Source organism: Octodon degus, unplaced genomic scaffold (genome assembly GCF_000260255.1).
Source record: "Octodon degus isolate 3935 unplaced genomic scaffold, OctDeg1.0 scaffold00243, whole genome shotgun sequence".
NCBI lineage: Eukaryota > Metazoa > Chordata > Mammalia > Rodentia > Octodontidae > Octodon > Octodon degus.
In genome coordinates this window covers 2,098,946-2,112,637 of record NW_004524819.1, presented here as the reverse complement: position 1 = coordinate 2,112,637, position 13,692 = coordinate 2,098,946, and the positions used below count along the sequence as shown (strand labels likewise).

Sequence of the window (13,692 nt, the reverse complement as noted above, 5' to 3'; positions counted from 1 at the left end):
GTTGCACCAGTCTACATTCCCACCAGCAGTGGAGAAGGGTTCCTTTTAACCCACAGCATCTCCAACATTTGTTGTTGGATGATTTCGTTATGATAGCCATTCTTTCTGGGGTGAGATGGTAACTCAATGTTGTTTTAATTTGCATTTCGCGGATGGCTAGTGATGTGCAGCATTTTTTCATATATTTATTTGCTTCTTTAATTTCTTCCTCTGAGAAGCATGTGTTCATCTCGGCTGCCCATTTCTGGATTGGGTCTTTAAATTTTGGGGCCTAGTGTTTTTTAGTTCTTTATAAATTCTAGAGAGCAGACCTTTGTCTGAGTGCTTATTTGTCATGATATTTTCCAAATTTGTGGGTTGCCTTTTCACTTTGTTGGTAATTTCTTTTGATGTAAAAGTACTCAGGAAGAGCAGGTCCCAGTTCTTAGTTCTTTGAACTGTTTCCTGTGTGATTTGATTTCTGTTCGTGAAGTCTTTGCCTACCCCTATGTCTTCAGGAGTTCCTCCCACTTTCTTTTCCAGAAGATTTAGTGTCTCTGCTTTAATGTTCAGATCTTTAATCCATTTTGACTTTAGTTTAGTGTGTGGTGATAGACCTGGGTCAAGTTTGAGTTTTTGGCATGTAGAGAGCCAGTTTTTCCAGCACCATTTATTAAAAAGGCTATCTTTCTTCCAGTGAGTATGTTTGGCCCCTTTGTTAAAGATAAGATAGTTGAGTTTGTTCGTAGGGGCCTAATATTCTCTCTCTGACACCACAAGGAGCATCCATCAGTGTAGGGGGAGCCATAAGTGCAGCTCCAGCAAAAATACCCAAGAAGAGCATCACAGGCCCACAGCTGCTGTGATTTCTCAACTGAATCTGGTGTGATCACACATAGTATGTATATAGGTACCGATATTGTAAGGCAATTTTTGTGAAATAGCAATACATGATATAAAACTAAACAATAAATTTATATCTCAATCAAATTATAATAGTTTCTAAAAATCCAAGTATACTACAATGAATAAAGCTTTTGATGAGACACTAATTATATGAGACATTTTTAATTAAATGTAATAAAATTATCCCTTAGTACCACAAGCAAAGTTCTGTACTTTCGTGATATGACTATATCAAAATCAGTGATAATCATGAAGATCATATAAAGCTTTTAATTAGTTATCCAATAATTATATAACCTTTCCATGAACCACTGAGAAGCAAGGACTATGATGTTGAATACAGCAGGACCTTAGATTTCACTTTCACTCATGCGCTCACACACAAACATGCACATTTACAGTTTTTAATTTTTCAGCATAAGTGTTACGTTACTCCACATGCTCAGCCTATAGACTTTATTTATTTATTTATTTTTTGCAGTACCAGGGAGTGAACTCAGGACCTTGTGTTTGCCAGGCAAGCACTTATTGTACTGAGCCATCTCCCCGGCTCCTGCCCAGAGACTTTACATGACAGGATGAGGGAGATATAGCTCATGTCCTTTCTAAGCTTAAGCTAAGGACAAGAAGAAACCAAGAACTCCAAAATAATTTGGAAAATACAACTTAAAAATAGCCAGTGAGCAAGCTAATTTGTCTTTCTTATTCCAAAAGCAAAGTCATATTCATGCCCAGCAAGTTCTTGGCTTTGAATAGGGCTTTTCAAACTTTAACTGTGTGTATATCACTTGGGGATCTTTGTAAACTGAAGATTCTGATTAATGATTCATTTCAGTGTGAGGTCTAAGATAATGTTTTTTGAATAAATAGTTATATATCAGACTCTTAAGCATTTAGTTCCAGTATCCTAGAACACCACAACAAGCTCATGGGAGCACGATAAAATATTTTAAATTTTAAAGGATAGTACCGTAACATTTAACAGATACCATGTAAATTCTAACAAGTAGTTTCCAGTAACATCACTAAAATCACAATGTTCTTTTTCCAACAAATTTCTACTTGTGCAAAGCAGAGTGTTTGGCAGATTCTGCAACAAAAAACAAATATTTCATAAAACCAATGTGAAATGTGGTGATATCCAATCAGATTCTACGATGTGAGAAGCCAGGTAGAGTTCAACAGACATGTATATTTTACTAGTAAATAATAAAGGCTATTTAAGAATGGAATAAAATTTAACTTTAATTTAAATTTACCTATATTATTTTCTTCAAATAGCTGTAAAGTAGTTAGGATACAAAACTTTATTAAGCTATTAGAACCTAACAATGTAATAAACTGACTAGTCAATTATCCCTTTTTGGCCTAGGTGTACCGTGAATTGCCAAGACTCTGTGTCAGTGATAGTGAATTGTTTACAGTGCTTGATGATACAAACGGCATGCTGCAACCCATATTCCATATGTTAGCCACCACTGCTCTAGGGGCTTTATGAACTGAGAGGATTTTAAAGTTTTTGCCCTAGGTTATGGAATATGGTTGGTCCACAGAACACGCTTTGACTGTGAAGGACTTCACAAATAAGCCTCACTCTCTATGATACATAGGAGATAACTGGTTTCTACACACTACTTCCAATGCCAACACATAAAGTGAGATTGCAGGTTTTTAGTCAGAGAGCCTCTCAACTCATTTCATAATCTCCTTGTGATTTCACCACATTTCTCTATAGCCATATCATCATAGTGTTCATTGTAAGCAGGAGACTTAATGGATAGAGGATTTAAAAATCCACAGATGCTGAGGCTTGGAGAACTTAAGGCAGTTTTACTAATTTTACCACTCATCAAACTTTATGCTTTTAACCAAGCCAAAGCTATGACATAAAATATAGATGTGTACTTCAAAGGTCTTGTTAATGATAAACCATTTTGTATCACGTGTCTTTTGACTTGTCTTCTGAGCTCTGCTTCTACTGTTTAATGAATGTTTGAGTTCTGATAGACTCTTTAGTCCTTTCAGAAGAAGCTCTGGTAAACTGTATACAAGTCAAAAAAGAGCTGAAAGTATTACCCACCTAATCAAATTTCCCAAACCATGAAACTTGTGAAGTATAATAAAAAAGAAGGAAAAAGCAGAATTCAAAACTCACAGTGTCTGAGTCAGCATCAGGCACACTTAGATAGGTCCACTTCCTGTCAGAGCCTGCTTGAGAATTCTATAAAGAAGTCATCCAAAGATCAAAAGAGAAAAGGCATTAGAGCAACAGAAATTAGAAAAGCAAGGAAAAAGGCATGTGAGTGCCTGCATAAATGTAAGGACAAAGGAGTTTTCTATGATTTAGATGGAGAATGTTCCTCCAAAGACCTCATGTTTCATAGTTGTGGCTTATGGAAAGTGATTGGATAATGGTGGAGCTAGAGTTGACTTTGTGTGAGGAGGTGATATCTGGTTAGAGCTTGGTCATTGGAATCATGATCTGGAAGGGTATATCACTCTCCCCATTTCTTCTCTCCCATGAAGCTTCCTGGTTGTTATGGAAGAAGCATCTCAGAAAACCAGAATGCTGTCAAAAATGTGGATGGTAAAGACCTAACTCAGGAGGTTTCAGCTGAGAACTCAGGAGGTTTCAGTTGAGAACAGGGTCTCTATTGGGAGTTGGACTCGAAATTTTGTGTGTTATGCTCTGGCAGACTTGTATACACTTGCTCATGTCCTGAGACCCTGAAAAAGAGTTAGATTAAGTAGAGTACTGTTATAGTTTGTGTCTTGTTGTACCCTAAAGCTTCATGCAGGTATAGGGTGGGGACTTCTAGAGTTTGAGATTAATTCATGATCAAGGCTGGGATCATGGGTCTTAGTACTGTTGGGATTATGAGTTTGAATACTATACCAGCATGGGGCATACAGCCTGAATACAATTTTAGGGAGGCAGACTTGCTCTCTCTTGCTGCTGTTGGGGCTACTCCTCCATTTTGCTCTTGCTCTTTGCCATCACCATGAAAAGTTTCTCTCAACCATGTGCCACTCTGCCTTGGAGTCAGCTGAGTATGAAATGAAACCTCCAATAACTGTGAGCTAAATAAACCTTTCCTTCCTTTATTTTGAGTGTTGGGTATTTGTCCCAGCAAAGAGAGAAGAGTAATTGAGATAAACACACTAATTAGTCTGGTAGAGGAAATTTTAAGGAAGCCCAGTGGGGACATTGTTGCATGACTCTTACTGGTAGTTTTAGATATATCTATCATGGAAAACAGGACTAAAAAGCAGAAACAATTTCAAAAATATTGCTGTTGGCCATAGAGGAAGGTCCTGTAGAACTGTGGCCCATAATGTTAGGGAGTGCAAGATTTTGGCCATGCACAGCTTAGTTGCTGGAAAGATTAGCATTAAAAAGAAGTCAAGTGCTTTGCATCAAGACAGTTCCTTTGAGGGCATACCAGGAATCAACAAGACCTTGTCCTTCACAGGCTCAAAGCTACAAAAGTGAAAGGCTTTGCTCTGAGCAGAGGGTTTCAAGGCACAGAGCTTAAGAATTGTCCCCCCAGCCCCAGCTCTGTTTCATAGTGCTTAGCCATCCAGGCACTCAGACACCTCTGCAGCCAGCATTCAAGGGGCCTAAGTTGATACTAGAACTTGGCATCACCCCATTCCTAGGATTTTTTCTTTTCTCCTCCAGTCAATCTGAATTACTCTTCAGAAGAATAGGCAGCAGCTGGGGATGGAGGGCAGGGTTTCTTTCCTATCACTGCTTGCTTTATAGAAGAAATATAAAATTGGAATCATCATCCACATGGTGCTTTTTTATGGGCATGTAGAGTCCCACATTTATAGGGTCATAGAAGCTTACACACAGATTTTAGACGGCCTGGGAGACCTTGCAGTGTGCTTCTGAGTGGGAAACTGAAAGTGCAGTAAGAAGAGCCAACTGGACACAGATGCCAAGAGAGCTGCAACTGGCATTCTTGTAGGGACAGAGCAACACAAACACCTTTGAGTTCAGATCTCCCCACAGTCTGTCTCATATGCTGGACCTGGAACTATGAGATTTAATGTTTACCTTGTTAGGTTTGTGTCTTGCTGTAGTCCCAAAGGTTTCTATCACCCTGTTCATCCCTTCTGGAATAAGAATGCCTATCCTGTATCACTGTATGTTAGCAGTGTTTAGAACTTTTATGGAGACTCAAGGTAAAAGTTTGCATGAGTCTCAGAGGATACTTTAGACTCAGACTTTTCAGAAATGTGATAACTATTAAGAATTTAGGGACTCTTGGAGATGGAATAAATATATTCTGCATAAAGAGATGTGTGGCCGGGGAGATGGCTCAGTGGAATAAGCACTTCCCTGGCAAGCGCAAAGGCCTGAGTTCAATCCCCAGTTAAAAAAAAAAAAAAAAAAAAAAAAAAAGATGTGCATGAGTATTTTGGGTACAGGGGTAGATGTTTTGATTTAAATCAAGAAGTCCCTCAAAAACCTCATGTATTCATAAGTGAGGCTTTGGGAACATGACTGAATCTTGGGAGAGATATAGTTGACTTTCGGTTAAGATGTGGGATCTGGTCAGATGAGATGGATTATTGGGAGTGTGCCCTACAAGGGTACATCTCCCTCTTGGTTCTCTTTGTTCCTCCTTTCTGGACAGCATGCTGCAAGCAGCTTTCTTTCCCATAGGTCCTTCTACCATGCCATTTCTGTGTTGAAGCTTGCTTACTGTGGATTGAAAATGAGTCAAAATAAACCTCCACTCCTTTAAATTGTGAATGTTCTTTTTTTTGTCCCAGTGACAAGAATGTGACCAATGGATGCTGTCAAAGTCTTCCTCTCAGGGAGGATATTAGCCTCTGAAGTAAGCAAGTGCTTTATTCTATAGGCAATGGCAAGCTATGGAGAGTTTTGAAGTAGGAGAAAAACCTGATGGTGTAAGTGTTTTAAGAAAATTATAAACAGCAGCATAAACAGTTGGGGAGTTGAAATAATGGTGTCAGGGAAGCTTATCAGCAGAAAATGGAACTAATTTACAGGTTTGCATTGATTGGGGCATAAAATAAGAAATGAATTGATTTTTAAATTGATATATAATTGTATATACTTATAGGGTATTGTTTGATAATTTAATGCATGTTATACAATGTTTAATATTGAAATCAGAGTAATTAGCATTTCCTTTTCCTTAATCAAATATCATTTCTCTGTGTTGGGAGCACTCAAACACCTTTATTGTAGGTGTTCATGAAATGGACATGTATAAAACCTAGGCAAGGGCCATGGAAGAAGGAAGAAAGGAAGGAACTTGGAGCTTAGAAAAAGTGCACACATAATTAGACTGAAGAGTATTCTGTGGGAAGCATTTAAGCAGGAACATACAATGACTTTTACACTCCTTACACATTTTCTTAAGAGCGTGCATAGCTCTTCTGACATGCACAGATAATTAATAAGAGAAAAAGAAGATTGCTACATGTGCCAGACTGCTTACAGTTGACAGGCCACTTGCCAGACTGCAGGTGTTCGCAGAAAACTGGGAAGATGCTAAGTCATCAGCATCTCCTTCAGGCTCTTCCAAGGAGTTCTAGAAAATGAGAAAAAAAGTCAGTGCTTAGCTATTTCCTCATTTTTAATTATGTGGGCTTGCTACAAAGTCATTTGGGTCTAAATTTTTCTACATGGAAAAAATTATTAACCCCAGTTTCAGTTTTATTAATCATATCAGAAAGTTTCATGTTCTTCAAAATTGCTTCTTTCTGGACATGTCTCATACTTATAACCTCAGAGACTTAGCAAGACTTTCTCAAAATTAAATATGAAAAAGATCTTGGCAATGTAGCTCTGTATGAAGACTCTGATTTCAATCCCCAGAATGCTCACAAAAAAGGTTCTTGAGGAAGTTTTCACAAATTACATTTTTCTAGAAATTCATTCATTTTATGTAAGTGTTCAAATTTTTGCTTTCAAAATAATCATTGGTATTAATTTTTCAGACTAATTTCATCTGTAGTTACATTGACTTTTCATTTGTAGTATTATTTGGTCTTGCCCCATATTTTTCCTTGGATATCTTTTTGGTTTTTTCTCCAAAAACAATGTTTTATTTTATTGTCCTCTATTTTACCTTTGATTTTAGCCAATTGATTTCTGTTCTTAATTGTATCTCTCTTCAATTTTTCATGTCAGTCTTCTAACTAAAAGGGTAATTTCACAATAAATTATTTTCAGCCTTTTTTGTTTTATATAAATATCTATGGTTGTGAAATTGTTCACAATTAAGACTTTTGTTAGATATTAAATCTTTTGCTGATATTTTTATTTTAATTTAGTTTTGGTTATTTAGTTTTATTTCATTTTGATACCTGGAAGTATCCATTTTTATTAAATTTATTGCTATAATTTACATATACATAATGATTGCATTGATCATAGGGAATTTATAACTGTACATGATGGATATTGGTTCCTCTTCCTTTTTTCCCCAATACTCTTTCCTCCTTTCAGCCCCTCTTTCCTTCCTCTTCTCATTTACAAAGCATTGTTTCCATTTTAACCTTTCTCACTGCAAAGAGACAATGTGATATTTACACATATGTTTAATTTATTTCACTTAAGAATGTGATCTCAAGGAGCCTTTACGTAGGACTGTCTCAAGTTTACTCTTCTTTATGGCTAAGTAGCACTCCATTGTTTAAAAAAAGCACATCTGTTTTTAACCTTTCTTCAGTTGATATATATATGGGCTTTCCCCACAAGATTTAGCTATTAAAAACTGTGCTGTGGCAAACAGGACTGTGCATATATCTCTGGAGTATGATATTTTTAGTTATTTTGGGAAGATACCAAGAAGGGGAAGAGCTGGGTGGAATGGGATCTCTAATCCTAGTTTCTTTAGGAATCTCCACGCTGATTTCTACAGTGGTGGTACCAATCTATTCTCCCTCAAACAGTGGAGAAGGGTTTCTTTTTCACAAAAACCTCTCTAGAATTTGTCATTAGTTGATTTGTTGATAATTTCCATTCTTTCTGGGGTGAGATGGACTCTCAGGTAGTTTTAACTTGCATCTCTCCAGTGATCAATGATGTTGAACTTTTTTTTTCATATATTTATTGGCCTCTTGTATTTTTTCTTCTCAGAATTATATATTCATCTGAGATACCAAATTTTGGATTGCTATTCAAATTTGGCGGGGTCTCATGTTGTTTACAAAATTTTTTGTGATACTGGAGATTGAATTCTGGACCTCTGCATACCAGGCAAGCTCTGACTCACTGAGCTCCTTCCCAGCCTTTCAATTCTTTATATGTTCTAAGTTTTAGACAATTGTCTGAGGGACAACTGATTAAAAAATTTCCCATGCTATAGATTGTTTTTCCACTCCATTGGCAATTTCTTTTGCTAAGCAAAACCTTCGTAATAGGATGAGATTCCAGTTGATTCTTTGTAGTTTTTTCATTGCAATCTTCATTTTGTGCATGAAATGTTGACCTACACCTGTGTCTTAAAGTGTTCTACCAATTCTCTTTTCCAGCAGATTTAGTGCTTTCAATATTTAGATCTTTGATGCATTTCAATTTGAGTTCAGTGTATGGTGATAGACATGGGTCTAGGTTTAGTCTTTGACATGTGGAAAGCCAGTTTTTCCAGCACCATTTATTAATGAGGCTATCTCTTCCAGTGAAGGTACTTGGCCACTTTGTCAATGATAAATTGACAGAGTATGCTTGGAGTTGTTCTTACGTTTTATAATCTATTCCATTAATCCTCAAGTCTGTTTCTTTGCCAGTACCATGATGCTTTTATCATAGTGGTTTTGTAATATTATTTCAAGTCAGGGCTTGTGATGCCCCTGCCTTGCCTTTGTTGCTGAAATTTGCTTTTGCTCTTCTAGATCTCTTCTTATTCCAAATGAATTTTAGGATTCCTCTATCTATCTATCTATCTATCTATCTATCTATCTATCTATCTATCTATCATCTATTTGGTACAGGGTCTGAAGGGTCTATAAGATCTCACATAGAATGGACTCATAGTGATTCTTCTGTTTTCAGCCTCCCAAGTTCTGGGATTACAGGTTCTTGCCACCATGCCCAGTCTCAAGCACTGTCTCAGTGCACCCTGGGGGCCAGGCCAGCATGGCACACTGGGGATAGAACCCTGGCTGCTACACTCTGCCTAAGCAGGCACTTTTAGTATGCTGACCTATCTAGTCGTCCCCTTTAATGTTGTTAATAATGGTGGTTTAATTGGGATTGTATTCAATTTGTACAGTAATTTTTTGTTGATTGTTTTTTATTTCACTTATCTTTGTACTAAATTGAATAATCAAATAATTTATACAAGTTTAATTTGGCTATTGTTTTTCTTTTTCTTTATTTTTATGTTAATTTTATTGAGAAAGAAGTAGCAATGAGACAGTTTTGAAACAGCTTACTAGGACAGTTACAATAATCCATACATTGCATATTGTCTTTGTAGTAGTTATTCATAGTACAAGATGCAAACACGATATCTTGTCTGAACACTACTAGTTCAAAACTTTCTTCTAATTGAGCTAAGAGAAAGTAGCTGTGTATCTATGATATTTTGTATATACATATATATGTGTATGTATATATATTTTTCACTACCAGATGGACCTTCATTTATATCCTCCTTTTTCATGTACTTTTGTCAGAGATGGGTATTCCATTGCCATTCATATATTGTAGGTGCATGAATTCAACAAAGTAATCCAATATAGTTCAGTAGTCTATAATAGTTGTGGGTTATCTGCAAGACTGGCAATGTCAGAGCCCTTTTATAGCTAAGCATATTAATATGGCTTTACTTTTTATACCTCATGGTTATGTTTTTCTGCTGGATGGTTAAGCAAGATAAAGCAAGACCTATATAACAAGAAATGAAATTTTTGTATCTGAGAAGGTCAAATACCCTCAGGATTTATCCAGAAACCCTGTACTGCAGTTTGTAGATCCTTTGTCAGTGTCAGTCATGTGAATGTCATAGCCATGGCTTGACCAATATGCTCTCTGTGATATATAGCAATTTTAATAGCATGACCATTTTTACCACGTTGGATTTTCCTACCCATGAATAAGAGATGTCTTCCCATTTTCTGACATTTTAGTCTGTCTTATTTTTTCAGAGAACTGTTATTTTCAATGTAGAGATCTTTTCCTTCCTCTGTTAGATTTATCCCTAAGTATTTCTTTTTTTTTTTTGCTTTTGTGAAAGATGCTGTTTCTATAAGTTTGTCCTCAGTGTTTTTATTATTTGTATGCAGGAATGCCATTAATTTTTGAGGCTTACTTTGTATCCAGCTACCCTAGTGAACTCTGTTAGTAAATCTTAAGGTCATTTGGTGGAGTTTTTTGGTTCTTCTATGTAGGGTATGATGACATCTGCAAATAATGATAATTTAAACTTTTCCTTTCATATCCTGATCCCTTTTATTTCACTCTTTTCTAATTTCTTTGAATAATGTTCCCAGAACTATATTAAGTAGAAGTGGTGATGGTGGACATTCTTGTCTTACACTTAATTTTAGAGTCAAAATATTCAGCATTTGACCATACAGTATGAACTTGGCGGGCCAGCCACATAGCTCAGCAGATTAAAGTGCCTACTTAGGCAGACACAGGGACTAGGGTTTGATCCCTGATGAGCTATGTCCCCCCCTGGGGGTGCACTGAGACAGAGACCAAGACTGGGCATGGTGGCCTGTGCATGGAATTACAGTCCTTGGGAGGCAGAAAAGAGGAGGATCACTATGTGTCCGATCTGTGTAGTGAGACACTGTAAACCCTATACTAAATACATTAAAAAAGACAGAAATTGGTTGTTAGCTGTTCATAGATAGCTTTTATCAAATTGAGATAAAGATCATGTACTCTTATTTTCTGTAGGATTTTATCATGAGTGGGTGTTGGACATCATCAAATGCTTTTTTGGCATCTATTGAGATGATCATGTGATTTTTTTCTTTGGTTGTATTGATGTGGTATATTATGTTTATTGATTTGCATACGTTGGATCATCTCTGCATCCCTAGGATGAAACCTACTTGGCCATTGTGAAGAATATTTTTGATGATTTGCTGCATTCTGTTTGGCCAGTATATTATAGAGGATTTTTGTGTCTCTCTTTATTAGGAGATTGGCTTGTTGCTCTCTTTTCGATTGTGCCTTTCTCTGGTTTTGGTATCCAGGTAATATTTACTTCTAGGAATGAGTTTCAATTTCATTAAAGATTTTCATCAGTAGTGGCATTAGATCCTCTCTAAATTTCATGTAGAATTCAGCACTGAATGCATGAGGACCTGGGTTTTCTTCATAGGTAAATTTTTAAATATATTTTCAATTTCATTGTCTGATACTGGGTTCTTTAGAATTTTTGTGTTTTTGATTGAGTTTTGGAAATTCATGTGTATCAAGAAATTTGTCCATGTCTTCTGTATTTTCCATCTTATCAGAGTACAGTTTTTCAAAGTAGGTATTGATGACCTGGATTTCGGCTGGGTACATTGTCATTTTCCCCTTTTAATTTGTTACTACATGAATTTGAGTCACTTTTTCCCCCTCTTTTTGATAAAGTTGGCTAAAGGTTTATCAATTTTATGTAGTCTTTCAAAGTACCAGTTCTTTGATTCATTGATTCTTTGTATGTTAATTATGTCAGGTAAAGTGGTGCATACCTGTAATTTCAGCACTTGGGAGGTTGAGGCAGGAAGACTGCCATGAGCTCACAGCAATTCTGACTACAAAGTGAGTTCAAGACCAGTCTAAACTATGTATAGAAACTGTGTCTCAGGGCCAGCCAAATAGCTCAGTGGATTAAAGCACCTGCAAGCAGGCTCAGGGAAGGGAGGTTCGATCCCTGGGCCTGCCATGTCGGTCCCACCCCCAGGGCATGCTAAGGCTGCAACTGACACTGGGCATGATGGCATGCACCTGTAGTCCCAGCTCTTGGGAGGCTGTAAACAGGTGGATCACTACAAGTCCAATCTAGTATTGAGACCCTGAACGAGCTGTAGATCCTTTTGTAAAATACAAAATATCCAAACCAAACCGAACAAAACAACAACAATAAAAAACCCCACAAAAACAACCCAGGTTAGTAGGACAGTTACAATAATTAATACATTGAATGTCATTGTCTTGATAGTAGTTACTCAGAGGAAAAGATGCAGACATGATATCTTGCCTAAACAATATTGATCAAGCTGTGACTCTTTCACATGGCTGGCACAGACAAAAGATCTACAAAGTGCTCTACATGGTTTCAGAATAAATCCTGAGGGGATTTGACAAACCTTGTCAGCTACAAAAGCTACATTTTTAGTTATATAGGTCTTGCTTTAATTTGGTTTTAACCATCCAGCAGGAAAGTATAACTAAGAGGTATAAAAGTAATGCCATATTAATATGCTGAGGTGTAAAAGGCTCAAGTCAATGGTTCCTGACAATTGCTAGTTTTGCTGATAACCCACTATTATTATGGACTATTGGAGTATATTTGGTTATTTTGCTGAATTTGAGTACCTACAATCTTTAGACTGGCTTCAAGTATGTAAAGTTCCTTTAAAGACTTCTCAACTTACACTTTTAAAAATGCATTTATTCCAACTCTAAGAAATCCTATTCCATGATACTCTGAATGGAATTGTATTTTTAATTTTATTTTAAATTATTCATAGCCCAGATATATTGTACAATGCAATTTTTTTGTAAATTGATTTCATGACTTTTAACCTTGTTATTAGTTCTCCTCACATTTTTGAACATCATTTAAGACTTTCCCCCATGGTATCATATTATCTGAAAATAAGAGAGCTATTTCTTCTTTCTTTCCAATGAGGCTTTTATTTATTTTTTTATGTTTCCATTTTGTGTTTTTTCTGTCTGTGTATTACGGTGGTTATAATCACTTGTACAATGTTGAACAGAAGTGGTGCAAGTGGAAATTCTTTTTTTCCCATAATTTCATTGAGAAACAAATAGCAATGAGACAGTTGCAAATCAAATTGGTAGGACATTTTCAATAATTAACACATTGCATACTTTCTTCCTAGTGGTAATTTGCTGTAAAAGATTCAGACATGATATCCTATTTAGAAACGCTATTTGAACAAATCCCTCTATTCATTAAGAGAATGTAACTATATATCTATCCTAACCATTTTGAATACACAGATACAAAATGGACATTCATTTGTATCCCGTTTTTTGTTTAGTTCTGTCAATTGAGTATTATAGGTGTGTTAACTCAGCAAAATATTCTAAAAGAATCCAGTAGTACATGATAGTATTGGGTCTTCCACTTGACTGGCAATGTCAGAAATTGTTGACAAGAGTCCCCTACAGCTGAACATAACAGCATGGCTTTACTTCTTATACTTCATTTTTATACTTTTCTGCTGGTGGATTAAGATCAAGATGAAGCAAGACCTATGCAACAAAAGTTGTAGCTTTTGGATGTGATAAAGTCATTCAAATCCCCTCAGGATTTGTCCTGAGATCCTGTACCTCAGACTGTAGAACCTTTGTCAGTGTCAGCCATGTGGATGAGTCACGGCCATTGCTTGGCCAATGTGCTTTCTGTGAAAGCCTGAGAGATTGTCTTCTCTCCAGGTGGCTCTCCTTAGGCACACTCTACATCGTCGATCACTTTCCTCTTTGACTCCATAATCTCCTTGATCAGAAAATTTGGGACACTACTGAGTTACATGACGTTACAGTACAAGTTCTCATATGTCCTGAGTATTAATTGACCTGGGAAGGCTAGGGCCAAAATGTTGGCTTTCCTTGTAGCCCTC

The 13,692-nt window shown here is 36.6% G+C and overlaps 1 protein-coding gene across 1 annotated transcript in view; it reads right to left on the bottom strand.

Annotated features, from left to right (window-relative positions):
• Sytl5 (synaptotagmin like 5) overlaps nucleotides 1–13,692 on the bottom strand; it is a 146,712-nt gene that overhangs the window by 30,208 nt on the left and 102,812 nt on the right. The window contains exon 10 of the mRNA XM_004645901.2: nucleotides 6,366–6,458. Within this exon, the coding sequence (XP_004645958.1) occupies nucleotides 6,366–6,458 (93 nt within the window). The remainder of the gene's footprint in view (nucleotides 1–6,365; nucleotides 6,459–13,692) is intronic.